We start from the raw sequence: 13,957 nt of genomic DNA on the forward strand, positions 1-13,957 counted from the left end.
AGATGGACGGATGGCAAGGCAGACAAATCGAATTATAAATGAAATCTTTTCCAATGGCTTTCAAATGCTTTTTTGCAAATGCAATATTACGCAGAAGCCACTAAAACAAAAGAGCTTCCCAAAAGCCTGGCCAGGGAGCCACACAAAGATCTCTAAAGCACCTGAAATTTGTGTTTTCACTGATCATCATCTGGATATCACTCACCTAGTCCAACTCCCCATGTTTCTCAACCAAAAGTGATAACATGCTATCCATGCAGTTGATCACATAGATTTTTATTTGAACCTGCACCACATAAACGCACTAACCACAAGCTCCTGAAAAGGCATTGACTTTATTAAAGTCCTTAGTGCCAACTCAACAAAATGTAATAACTGTAGTTATGTTATTCCAAAAAATGCTGAAGGAAATCTACAGGACTGGTCTTGTGACAGCGCACTGCTTTGTGAATGGTGAGTGGTGTGGGAGGGAAGGGGAGGGGGGAAGGGGAAGGAGGAGAGGGCAGGAAAGGGGAAGCTGGATGTACCCCTCTCGACCTTCCTGCCGCTACCCAAATACCGTCGTTCATAATCAAACAGGACACTATTATGGTTGATACGATAGGATGGTTGTACAGAATGAGCACATTTGAGGCTTTTCCAACTTTATTTTCTCTATTCACAATCTGCTGTGGAGGAGAAGCAAGAAGGAGGGAAACAGTCACGGTGGCAGTAGCCCCAGACCTAGAGGAGAGGCAACAAGCCCCTGCTGGTTGCTTGTGTGCCTTCCGGCAGCTGCTTGTCCTACCTCCGCCAGTTCCCCTTTCTACTACCGAGTTTGGGGGTGTCCCTCTTTCCATGAAAACAAGAAGAAAACTTGGAGGATAACAGCCAAGAGGTGGAATTAGGTTATGATGGCTTGTCACCTCCTAAAAGCAAAAGACATCGTGTAAAGCTCAGCCCAAAAAATCCATGAGCACCAGGAGGAGAGTGTGGAAATACAGCCAACGCATTATGGCTACTGCAGCCATCCCTGCGTGCTATCTGAAGGAGAAATTAGCAGAAACTATCATGGGACTTTGCAAATACTTGTCACATAAAAGTAAAACTAATAAAGATCAGGACTTTCAAAACTGCAACTTTACACTATCTTCCTGGAGAGCAATTCAGCAGTAGTATATCAAACAAGCCATTAAAAATTCACAAATTTTGACCCAGGAACTCCTCATTCCTGGGAATTTATTCTGAGAACTCAAAAGAAAGAAGCAATGTCTGCAGTAGTTATGGTAAAACTATCATTCAGTGGACTATTATAACACCTAATCTTTTAAGATGCTTATAATGTGTTCATGAGATGTATGTGAGCTTAAAACTGACAAGGGACACAAATCATATACATATCATGATTATCTCTACATATACATATGTTCATATATGGCAAAAATATGACAGGTCATAGAGAAACGTAGGTAGCTCCTGTTTAAATAAAGGAGTTATAAAGGTACCTTTACTAATGTTGGCTTCATTAATTATTTTTAAAGGGAAGGGAAGAGTGAGAAGGATTTGAGAATTTTAATAAACAACTTCATTGTCCCAAAGCCTACTTACCTTAGGTCATTAACAGCTATAATAAGAAGCAATCATATCAATTCATTTTTCAAGCATTCCCATCATCCTAAAAGGGTACACTTGCAACTGAAAGCTTTCGACTAGTCCCTCTCTGTACTAATTAGTGATAGACTCCTTAGATGAGAGCTTCGACAAGTTCAGGTGCTCAAATATGAGTCACAGAGCATAGAGACCACACGGCTCCCTCACAACTTACAAGTTTTTTAAAAAAAGCAATAGGCAACAAAAAGGAGATTTTCCAAGTTCCATCCTCCTTCTAAGATCACAACTAACATTGTATAATACCCACAAAGGAAGGGGAAGAACAATTACCAACACACTCCAAGAGAGTAATCTGGCGAGCCACTGTTCTTTGCACCAGAAAAGGAAGACCAGAGCCACTTCCTGACGTACACGAATGATCCAATAAATCCTGTGGTTTAAGAAAAGGAGAAAAAGAAACGATTGAGCAGTAGCTCCCAGTTTGGGGTGTTAGCCTGCATGCTATTGTAACTCACATGGAGGGTAGCAATCCTGGATACGTGGTCCGTTAGTGTCAATGGAAAGCTCCACGGGGAAAAAGACTGGTTTTATTTCTTAGAAAAACTAGAAACCAGCCCTTTCCCTAATATAGCCCTTTCCTGAGGGATAAGATTGCTTTTCTTGTACCCAGAGTTTTAGAATGAAATACATAATGAAACAAGCTGAGCAGACAGAGCAAAGTTTAAGATGCAAATTGGAAAGTCCAAGAAGCATGGCTGAGCACAAGGGAAGCAGTAGAAAGAATAGCAGGTGGAACATGAAGAGGAGGGGGGGTTCTTTTCAGCTCCAATGCTGGGTATAATTTACCATATTCTGCTATGCTCACTAAATATCTATTAAATGATTCACTTTAGTTGCCATACCAACTAAGGAACTCTAATTAGGAACAAACAAATTAGGAATAAGGAACAAACAACTCTAATGTTGTTGGTAATGAAAAGACCCCAATAACCACATAGACATTAAATTGGTACACTCGGACAGGGATGGGCTCCCTGCAGGGAGGTCTCCTTTTTGGTGAACGAGGAACAAAAGGGTGGCTAAATTAACAACACCTACTTGTTATTTCTTGATATGGATCGCTCATAAATCAGAGAAGAAAACAAATAAAATGTCCATTAAAAATATCAAACCAGTATCCCAAATCAACTTCTACAAATGAATTATGTTGGCAAAAAGATTCCCAGTTAGTTCATTCATAAAGTTTTCCTTCTTACTCTCAGCATAAGCCAAGAAGCAGAAGTCTTTTGGCATCAGGTATGGGCTATCTGTAATAAACAATGTTGGGCCCATGATGACAGAGGTAGGACTGCAGTAATGTTGGATTCCCCAAATCTCATCCTTTCCAAAACATTTTAGCTGGTCTATTAAAGCAAAACATTGATTTTTGTGAATTTCATATTCTTGCACTTCCTCTAAGCACTACTGTGAAGTACTGTTGATCGACAAAATTACCAAAAGCTGAACATCCAACGGAAGAAATTTAGAACCCTTACAAACCACAAAAGGGATAATCAACAAGAAAATGAGTGCAGATGAAGTAGAGTTTCACATCTCCTAACCATTTTCTCTCTTGCGGTTCTTTTTTCTCTTTATTCGTTCAATATTTTTTTGGTAGAATAATTCTGACAATTAAACTAATGTGCTGTGTTTTGTTTTTTTTTCCATAGTGTATGGATCCTGCTTCTCAACCCAGTTCATGGATTCAAGGGGGTAAAAAAATGAACCAAAGACTAATAAACATCAACCTTACCTCCCAGATCCCAAGGCTTCTTTTTCAACATAGGCCAGTGGTTTAGTAAGGGTATGCTTTGTTGAATCATATAAATATGCATACCACTGAAATAAGCAGGCATGTAGACCAGTAATGACAACTTGTTTTCAACAGCGTTCTCTGCTGTGTTATTATATCGTGATATACTGTCATCTGACACAGTTGAGATCAGAAGACTGTTTTGGCATACACCCCAGTCCTCTTTCAACATTCTAAAAGCTCTATAAATGGCAATTTACACTAGATATTCCTATTATTGCCCTGGGTAATTAGCTATGTTAGCAGCTCCGAGGAACGAAGTTCTAACTAGTCTATTTTAGAATCTTGCTTTGCTGAAGCTTTGTCAGGATTCATCCTCACATCTTCTTGCTACTAACTCAATAAACTAATTTAATTTTCCTCAAAGCTTGAAATAGACTTCTAAGTATATTTCTAAAGAAAAAAACTGCATTTCTCTACTTTTCAAAATGGAATGTCCTTAGACTGTACTGTATGTACCCTCTTTCTCCAGTGCCACTGTACCTCCATTTTTAAAGGAGGGAAAGGAAGCTACAAGTACCCTAGACTGGTGGCCCAGTGATGGGGCAGGCAGCAGGATGGGATGTTTCCCAGCCTGTGTCCGCCACCACCCCAATATTTTGACAACTTGCCAAGGGTGGGTCCTGCAGTAGTCCAGGGATAGCACCTGTGCTACCAAGGTGGCCACTGGTGAGGGGAAGTCTTCTCCAGCAAAAAGGAAGCTTTGGGCAAGTGTAACTGCAGAACTACCAGGCACTTTTAAGCTTGTCATCTAGCAGAACATGACTTACTCCAAGATGATTTGGGATAATACACAGGCATGGCATTGAATAATATTGAGTCACATTAGAAAGTTATTACCTTGATTGTCTTTCAATTCATTGGATTGTGACAGGGAGAGAATCTTGATTTGGTATTGACATGTCTCTCACATCTCTCTAACACCCACAGATGTCAAAATTCTTTCAGAGTAAGCATTTGACCCAGCATAGCACCCGTGTGGAATGTTACTACTTTTTTCTTTTGCATCTTACGGTAACTTCTATTTATGGCAAGTGATATCCTTTTCCCACTTAAAGTTTCAAGGTTCTTTAAAATTAATGCCTGACAAACAACCTTAAAACGCAAATAAGACAGTCACTTTGTAATGGGATTTCATCATTTCAAAATATGCAAAAGAGTCATTTTAAAATGTATAAATACAATGGTTTCTAACCCTGTGCTGTTCAATAAGGTAGTGAGCAGTCAAATGCTGCCTCTTAGCAAGTAAACTGTGGCTAGTCTGAACTGATACATGCTGCAACTGTAAAATACACAAAAGATTTGGAATACTTAGTTTAAAAAATAATGTAAAATATCTCACTAAAAACTTTGTATTGATTTTATGTTAAAACGATAAAAATTGTGTATGTTGGGTAAAATATATTGTTAAAATTTATTTCAACTCTTTTTTTTTTTTAGCTTTCCTAGTTTTTGTTTTTACTTTTACTTTCTTTAAGGTGGCTACTTGAAATTTAAAATTACATACGTGGTGCCCCTGTTTCTATTGGACGGCACTGGTTTCACCACACGACTGCACTCCACAAGGGGGCAGCACAGGAGCACAAAAAATGTAATAGCCACTTTCTTGGATGTCAAGTTTTAAAGTCTTAAATTACAAGGTATTGAAATAATCTAGAAGGGAAATTGATTTTTAATATTAAGCAAAAGGTCCTTAAAAAAAACCACAACACTTTCTTTACTAAAAATAGAGTGAACTGAAGACTACAAACTCCAAGCCCTCCAAAAAATGACACTGTCCTCCATTCTCCCTCTGTCCTTTTTCCTTACTCAGAAAGAAAAGTAACTACTAAGAATCTCCTAAAATAAATCCCCTCCTTTATTTATAGGTCTGTCTAGAGTGGATGTTCTAATGTAGGGTGGACTAAATAGGTGCCAGTATATGTTTGCATAGCACATACATGACCAATTAGCATGTGGGTACCCTATCCAGTCACCCCTTACTGGTTAGCGTTTCATGCATCTTGAGTCATCTTCATTACGCTTGGGATTGCCTGTGGGGTCACAAACTCACTGCTAAAGTGCTGTCTCCAACATTGGTGGTGATGAGCCCTTCAATGGTGCCGTACTCCACGTCTCGGGGATTGAGGCGTTCCTGGTTGCGCCTTTTAAATTTTCGAAGAGCAACTCCCAGTAGGCAGGCTAGAAGGCATACTGCAAACACTACCGAGAGAATAATGAGGCCGACCTCCAGGTGGAAGTTCTGTGTTCCAGGAAAGGATTTCCCTGGAGATGGGGAAAAGAGGGAGAATTAGCTGTAAGCACCACTGTTTACTTATAATTCAGCATAACCAATAATATCCTAATAAGTAGCTCCTGGATCCTGAGCACACAGTCTTGCATGTCACAAAGAATTAAAACTAAAATACTTCCTAATACCTGGCCAATGGCCCAGGCATTCTAACTATCATTCAATTAGATACAACTGGAAGTTGAAAAACACTCCACTGAGAATCAACTGTATTAATACATGTATATGAAAGTACTTTTAAAATACAAAGTACTGCACAAATCTTTGATATTACTCTTACTAACTTGGATTTGTTTTGTTTCATCATCAAGCCCTTACAGACAGACACTAGGCTGTAACATCCCTATGAGAAAGTACTGAATTAAAACCAAATTATACAATCTGTGGTCTCTCTCTTCCATATATCTTGGATGTCTATTGCTGAATTCTCACTGATCTTTTGACATCATGATTTCTACCTAGGAAAAACTATTCATTCATCTGTTCATTTACTTGTTTACTCAACCATTCATTCCCTGATTCACTCCCTTGTTCAGGCATTACTACATTACCCATTCTAACGTTGGTGCATTCGCTCAAAACACTTCACATTATCAGGTGATCAAATATTCACAAAGGTTTTCTACTTGCCAAGCAAGTTAAATCCAAATTTCTCAGCTGGACAGTGAAGGTCCATAAGTAAAGAGTCACAAAACAATCACCATCTCTGGATTCCAGACCCCGTCATGACATTATGTCACTAGGTCCTGTTCTTCCCTACATATGCCTTCCTCGTTCCCATGTTCCTAGTCCATTCAGCAATCCAATCTCAAGCCTTTACATTTTCTTTAACTTTCCAAGCCCAAATAATTAATGACTAAGCACATATGATACTCCATGGGGCACGTCTTTTGTATGATAAAGTGTAAAACTAAATGAAATACAACATTAAGTTACAAATATTGTGACCTCCCTAATTAAAGTAGAAATTCCTTAAATAGAGAAAATCTATGAAAACTCAGGGTCCAGCAGTTTTGTGCAGACCAGGAACTTCATACTGTTGATATGGATAACTTCTGTATGAATGCAGACATTTCTTCACATCCCCCCACTCGATTAATGACAATTTAAGTCACACAAAGTTAAAGAGTAAAGTTTATTCCAATAAAGACTCCTTTAGTTGTAAGTATTTAAATACTGTATCTCTCTTTTTAGAGCTTTCTTTTATTATTCGCCCTATTTGCTTATCAGAATTTAACCTTTTCAATACGCCTTAAGGTCATCTCTGTAACTTCAAAATTGCTACAACCTGATCTTGTATCGGCTGTTTCCATTTTTCTGTCCCTTCCCTTGTTGGCTGACATTTCTGGTAGTGTATCCTCCTAGTAGACTTTCCTACTCCATTTTGGAGGGTTGTTTCTTCTTTTGTGAGTACAAAATTAAATGATTATATCCATTAAAAATGTACTACATAAAGAAAATAAACTTGGCTTGGGGTGAGTCTACATCAATATTTGCAGGGACTTTGGAGACTGCATTTTATAGGGAAACAGTTTCAGAGGAGGATTGATTTCCGTAGGATATGGAATCCGTATTGAATACAGTAGAGAGAAGATTCCATATAAACCACAGGGTTCACGGAAACCTCATCCTGCATCAAGTTTCAGTGGCGGGTCACTGGGCGTCAGATATGGGAGAAGAGGTTAGCAAGCCTTCCTGTCTCCTTCCTCATAAAGCAGGGTACCGAGGGTTTGCAGGGACCAAAAGAGAATTGACCAGCCAACCCATCCCCAAGGTAGAAGCCACCTTGTCCACATTCCCCAAAATGCCCATCCTCCTTTTAGATGCCCAAAGGCCATGCCTCTCTCTTCTTCACCTACAGCTACCTTCTGGTTGCTCATCACCTCTGGCTCAAAGAATAGGAGGAAAAAGCCTTATGGCTACTTAGATCTTTAACCACAGGACAATATGCAAACTCGGGACCATACTAACAAAACTCCTTGATCTAGAAATAGAAAAAGTCCATGGGAACCTTTAGTGGGCAGCTGTGCTGTGATGTTCTTGTTACACCAGTCCCCTTGGCAGCACTCCACGGCTTGGCCAGGGGATGGTGGGGTCTTACAAGTCATCTTCCCCTGTTCATAGACCTGGAAGCAGCCTTTCTGGTAGACCTGGATGCCATCGTTGATGCTCAGCGAGGAGAAGCACTGCTGGCCTTCACAGTGTTCCTCGCTACCGCAGGAGAGGCCTTCACACACACACATGTAAAGTTTGGGGTTGACCTTGGGCTTCTCATCTGTAAAGGAGAGACGAAGGAAAAAAAAAAAAAAAAACAATCACTGTACACTGTTTTGCCCCCATTGGGAGAACGACCATTCCAAATACCTTCACCAAATAGAAAGTCAAGCTCAGCATCACCACTGGCCATGATGTCCACATTCTGTGACCTTGTCACTTGACCAACCACCAAATAATAATCGCCTCTCAACATAGGAATGCATTTATATAAGCTGGGCATGCTTTTAGATCATAGTAGACCAAAGACTGGTTGTCATCTGTCCATAGACTTTTGAAAATAAGCTTCTTGCATGATGGTTTTCATATTACCTTCAGCTAAATGGGTTCACACTCATATTCCAATTATTTTTTTTAAGTTATTTATTTATTTATTTAGAGACAGGGTCTCGCTCTGATACCCAGACTAGAGTGCAATGGTATGATCACAGCTTGCCATAACCTCAAACTTCTGGGCTCATGTCATTCTCCCACTTCAGTCCCCTGAGTAGCTGGGACTACAGGAGAATGCCACCATGTCTGGCTAAATTTTTAATTTTTTTGTAGAGATGGTATCTTGCTATGTTGCCCGGGCTGGCCTCAAACTCCTGGCCTGAAGCAATCCTCCTGCCTCAGCCACCCAAAGTACTGGGATTATAGACATGAGCCACCACATCCACTCATATCCCAATTCTTGCATCAAAATGAAATGTTTTACTGAAACATAATGTTCAACACCTTTATTTTATACACAAAATGGCTCCTACATATATGGTAGCTGTTAATACCAGTTCCTGCTAGCGCCATACAAATCTCCATCAACTAGTAAAACAAGGAACGCCAACATCCCGGCAGTTACCTGATTGTTTAGGAAATATACTATAGGTTGAGTATCCCTCATCTGAAATACTTGGGAGCAGAAACATTTCAGATTTTGGAATTTTTTTTTTTATTTTGGAATATTTGCATTTATACCAGTTGAGCATCCCAAATCCAAAAATCCGAAATGCTCCAATGAGCATCTCCTTTGAGCATAATGTCTCAGTAAGTCTCGGATTTGGGAGTACTGATTTCTGATGCTCAACTTGTAGTATATAAGAAGAATATGCAAGGACGCATAGTCTACAATTACAAATCCATATTATCAATATTTCCAGCTAGACTCCTAGACTAACTTTTCAATAGTGGCAACACTGAAGTTTTTACATTGATCATAATGGGAATTAATAGCTATTTAAGAATTTTCAACTGGCAGAAAAAAAGTTAGCACTAAATATTGAGATTGAGGGCAAAGGAGACAAAGGAAACATAAACAAGGCTGGAAGAATAAGTTAACAGGTAGGACCAAAGGAAGGGCCCACCCCTGGTGAGTCCCAGACGTGATGGAAACAGGGACAGAAACTTATCATCAGGGAAGCACATCTAATCACACCTCTTAATTGTCTCTTTCTGAAAACAATTATTTACAGTTTCATTTTTCATATCGCTCTTTTTCCCCTCCCTTGTTGGAATGAATAGTTCAGACTTGCTGGTCCCAACAGTTTCCTCTAGCGGGTAAGGAAAGTGAAGATAGAATGTAAACAGCCAGTTCCTGGAGGCCACTGATTAGTTGGCCAAGGCCATCATTTCCACCAAAGACTGTTCACATAAGGAAATTTAGCTCTCAGAGCTCCCTCCAAAGGTCCAAGGCATGTTGAGGCTTCCTTCTAATCCCTGAACCCTGCCTTCTAATCCCTGTAGGTAGTGGGTCTCTAAGATAACTGCCTCTTTCTTAAAATAACAGGTCGGGTGGCTGTGCCTTCCAGAGAAAGACCTTAAGGTAAGGTCTTTGAAAATGTCAAGCTCATTTACACAGATTTGTGTGGGTGTGTGTAGAGATGTAGGTTATCTCAAAAAGAGAAATGCGTTCTTAATCTTTCTTCCTCCCTCTTCAAAGAAGTGGAAAAATAGTTCACTGCCCACTGTAATGTGGGTGCCTCGTCCCACAGAGTAAGTGCACGCAGACACACAGACACAAGCCTTCTATTTATAATTGACTTGCTAGTTCTTTTGAAAACCACAAGGGGCTCATCCAAGAGCAAAGACATGCCTGAAAGCAGAAAATCCAAAATAGCCGCTGACAGTCTATGTATGTCACCAGTCTCACCCCTGAGAATCAAGAGCCCTCAGACATTTTTAATGAGCAAAAAAATTGTAATGAGTGAAGAGATAGCTTTTATTTTCCCTGCCTAGAGAAATGCAAAAGAAATTCCAGCACCAATCTATTTTCTATGAGGATGAGAAACATACATATCTGTTGACATAATCCAGCAAAAAGTTTACACTTGCCAAAAGAGAGTTGAAAGATAATATTTCTAGGGAGTCTAGACATGCTTGCCACTCTTGAATGGCACAAAGCGGGGCTGAGGGCTGCCAACTATGCTGCCAACAGGTGATGATTCTTTGGAGGGAAATAGATGGGTGGGGTGAGGGGGAGAATTAATGGTGTCAGACTGATTCGTCTGTGACATACAGCAGGGAATTGAAAAGACTATATGTTCAAAACTGTCAAATAATGCAACCTACATAAATTTGAAACGTAAACATATATTTTAAAGCCCTGAATATTTTTAGAAGAGTACAGATATCCAAGGATATATACCTAACATAGTAAAGAGTATGTGCCTATTGACCCTGTGTTGGGGATGAGGGGTCAGTGTTGGGATAAAGGGACAAAATGAAAATAAAATAGGAGAGTAGCTGTTCACAGACTGAAAATAGATTGAGCAGTATGATTTACTCAATTCGCTGCACCTATGGTCCACTAGGAACACTTGTTATTGATCCTATAGAAACAGACAGTCTGGGGACCCAAAGAATCAATGGCACTTTGTGGTTCTAATAAAAAAAGTCAAGTTTTTTAAAGCTAAAATAACAAAAACAATAATTCCTCTAACGTGCTCTCGAAATGAACTCTGTTTTTAAATTTCCAGCTCAAACTAAATGCTAAGTCCACAGATGCAAGAAGGGATACTGCCTTTCCAAGGTCTCCAGTTTTTGACAGGATGTGCACAGTCCGACAGATGTCTGGACTAAAACCTAAAGAATTTTGCCAGAAGTGAGCAGTCTCGAGTAAACACCATCTTTAGTAAAATAAAACTCACTATACCCAACTCTACAGTGAACCCAGTTATAAAGTGGTATAGACCTTAATCAGATCTTAATCCTGTGGGGTCATGAACTAAGTGTAAGGAATTAACTCATTTATTAAATACGCTCCTTGAATTCCTTATACATTTCCTATAGTTGCATATAAACAACCAGGGGTTAACTTTTTTAAGTTGTTGCTTCTTTACAGTAAGATGTCTAAAACCAGGGTTTTCATATCCTACCCCCCCAATCAGGAAAAAGAAAAGGCAAAGAAAGGCAGTTGTTAAGGATACATAATAATTAACTCAACTTCTGATATATGGAGGAACCGTGAGCTGAGTCCAACAGTTAGCTAATGGCAAAGTACAAAACCTTCCCCAACTTCTCTTTCCTATTTTGCTCCTCATTTAATCTTCTTAACTTATATATTCCCATATAACTAATTAGCAGAGCCCTTCATGTATTATTTTTATATACACTCAAATATATTAATAAATGAAGACCCTAAGTTCACAAGAATGTAAGAATGACTGCACGTGCACGCACATGCACATACACACCTATTAGTTAAATGCCATTTCATCTGACAGAATAGAGGAATTTGAAGAGCTATCAAAAAGGATTTTCTGAGCCAGGATTACTAAGTTAACAGAGAAGGTTAAAAGCAAGGTAGCAGCATTCTCGGATCTTAATATCCACAATTCTAAAAACCACAGCAGGCCCCAAAATGCCCATGACTCACTTTTTCAGTCTTGTTGTATTTGGGAATAAGCATAACCTGTGTAGGCCTGTGATATTTAATATCGGATAGGTGTGGAGTGGGAGGTCGGGCTCCAGAATGATCACAAAACCCCTTGCAGGGTCACAGGTAAGGGTGTGTGGACTCCTAACTGCTCAGACTGTGACAGAAATACAGCACACATCCAGGAACACCAAAGGAACAAATAATCACGTTCTGTGGCTGATTTTCAACAGTACAGACAGGAAGCACCACGTCTGATGCGAAGTAGTTTATACTTGCCTGTGCAAATAACCAGGAAGTGCCCTGGCAGAAGGCAGCAAGTCTACTCCACCTAATTGACATTCATTTGAATAATTCAGTAATTTAAATGTCAAGCCAGAGGTATTCCCTCTCTGCGGAGCTCACCCACATTGTTTGTTCTAGAAGGCACCTCCTGGCATTACTCAGTGTTATGGCTGGCACTGTGTGCCCTTTGTATCACCAGAACTGGGGCCGTGTGAAAACACTTGCAGCCCGGGCTGGCTGGGAACAGCAGGGAGTTCTGACCACAAATGGAGACAGCCTGGAAGAGACGGACGCCGCCAGGGAGGATCCGGGGCTGGCTCTGCACAGCGGAGGCACAGGCTGGGAATCCCAGGAGTTCACCACGGCCAAATCTTTAAAAAGATCTTTCTTCTTCTGGGCAATACTCAAGCTCACCATCTGGACACACCTACTCTGAGTCTAACGCAAGGCTGGCAGAGAAAGAGGCAGAGCAAAGAGCATCGTGGACTTTTTTAAATTGTCCAAAGTTTGGGATAATCTTGCACTTCATAGTAAAAGTATTCACATTGACATTTAAGTGGGAATTTCGTGATCTAGCTAGGCACAACACTGCGGACTTATCTGTCCCCACCTGCCAGTCATGCTCCCTATCATGCTTTGAGGCATTTAAACTGAGTATCATTCTAAATGGTGCACAAAACCCCACATTTCCCACTAAGGTTTTTAACACAAAAGACAAATGAGAAAATGCTACAAGTAAACCACCCTGTAGCTATGATCCGTTCTATGGGTCAGCAAAAGGAACAGACTGAATTTTTTACAGGCTCACCTCAAAGCAGCACAAATGATAATACAGTAATTAGACTATAATTATAAAAGTCCAATAGCTCAGAATTTGTATAGGCTAAAAAAGGAACTCAAACATCCCTGGACTCCTTCCAACAGTCTGAGCGATTCATTCAGTTGAAATGGCAGCTTATATTAGGTTTATAGATTATGGGAGTCCTTCCGTCTTCTCCTAATCCGGGAGCACAGTTTGGCACCTCTCCAGAATCTGAAAGCATTTGAGATCTCTGGCATTAAACAAAGGCTTAAGGAAGGATTTAGCAATGCTAGGTATCATTGCCAGCAAGCCTGCTCCTAAGACAGAAACACAAAGGTCCATCCGGAATGCCTAGTGAAGGGCATTTGATCCTCTGGCAAGAAGGCAGGCTATATGCTCAGGGATAAAATACATCAAGTGCCCAAATGCTCTCTCATTATAAAACACTCATTTTGGGAGCACAAATCATATTTTTATTTTATTTTTTCTTATCAGAAGGATTGATACTTAGTAAGGTTGTAAAGCCAAGAAGAAAATGTATTCCAGGAGTTACAAGAGCGAAGAGGCATTCACATGAGATCGCATATATTAGAACAACAAAAATTTCCAAGAGTTTGGACTCCAGATATGTTCCTCCTACGGTGTTCTCTAACTTAGCAAATGGCATCGCCATTCATTTTGGTGCACAAGTCCGATTCTCTTAGGCTTCCATTACTCTCAAAAATAGAGACCACAGTTGTTAACCTGGCCCATAAATCCTGGTTGATCTGATCCCTGCATGCTTTTCAGCCTCCTCTTTAGTTCTTAAAAGGCCTCTTCTTTCTGCTTTGGGATCTCAGGTCCATTAAGTGAAGAATTCTCTCCAGATTGAATACGTATCTCTCTCCTCACCAATACCCTGTTCACCCAGTTTAGTGCCGCTCTGCCATGTAAATCTCACCTTATATGTTACTTCCTCAGAGAAGCCTTTGTTCACACACCTGAATTTAGAGTCAGGGACTCCCTTTAGAAGCT

The 13,957-nt window shown here is 40.1% G+C and overlaps 1 protein-coding gene across 2 annotated transcripts in view; it reads right to left on the bottom strand.

Moving 5' to 3' along the window:
• The window catches only part of ACVR1 (activin A receptor type 1), a 128,198-nt gene that overhangs the window by 33,466 nt on the left and 80,775 nt on the right, over window positions 1-13,957 (bottom strand). For both annotated transcript variants that reach the window (XM_012745259.2, XM_076005555.1), the window contains exons 3-5: window positions 7,744-8,007; window positions 5,496-5,707; window positions 1,921-2,020 (exon numbers count right to left, since the gene is read on the bottom strand). In XM_012745259.2, coding sequence (XP_012600713.1) covers window positions 1,921-2,020; window positions 5,496-5,707; window positions 7,744-8,007 — 576 coding nt within the window. The remainder of the gene's footprint in view (window positions 1-1,920; window positions 2,021-5,495; window positions 5,708-7,743; window positions 8,008-13,957) is intronic.

This window comes from Microcebus murinus, chromosome 8 (genome assembly GCF_040939455.1).
Source record: "Microcebus murinus isolate Inina chromosome 8, M.murinus_Inina_mat1.0, whole genome shotgun sequence".
In the NCBI taxonomy this organism is placed as follows: domain Eukaryota; kingdom Metazoa; phylum Chordata; class Mammalia; order Primates; family Cheirogaleidae; genus Microcebus; species Microcebus murinus.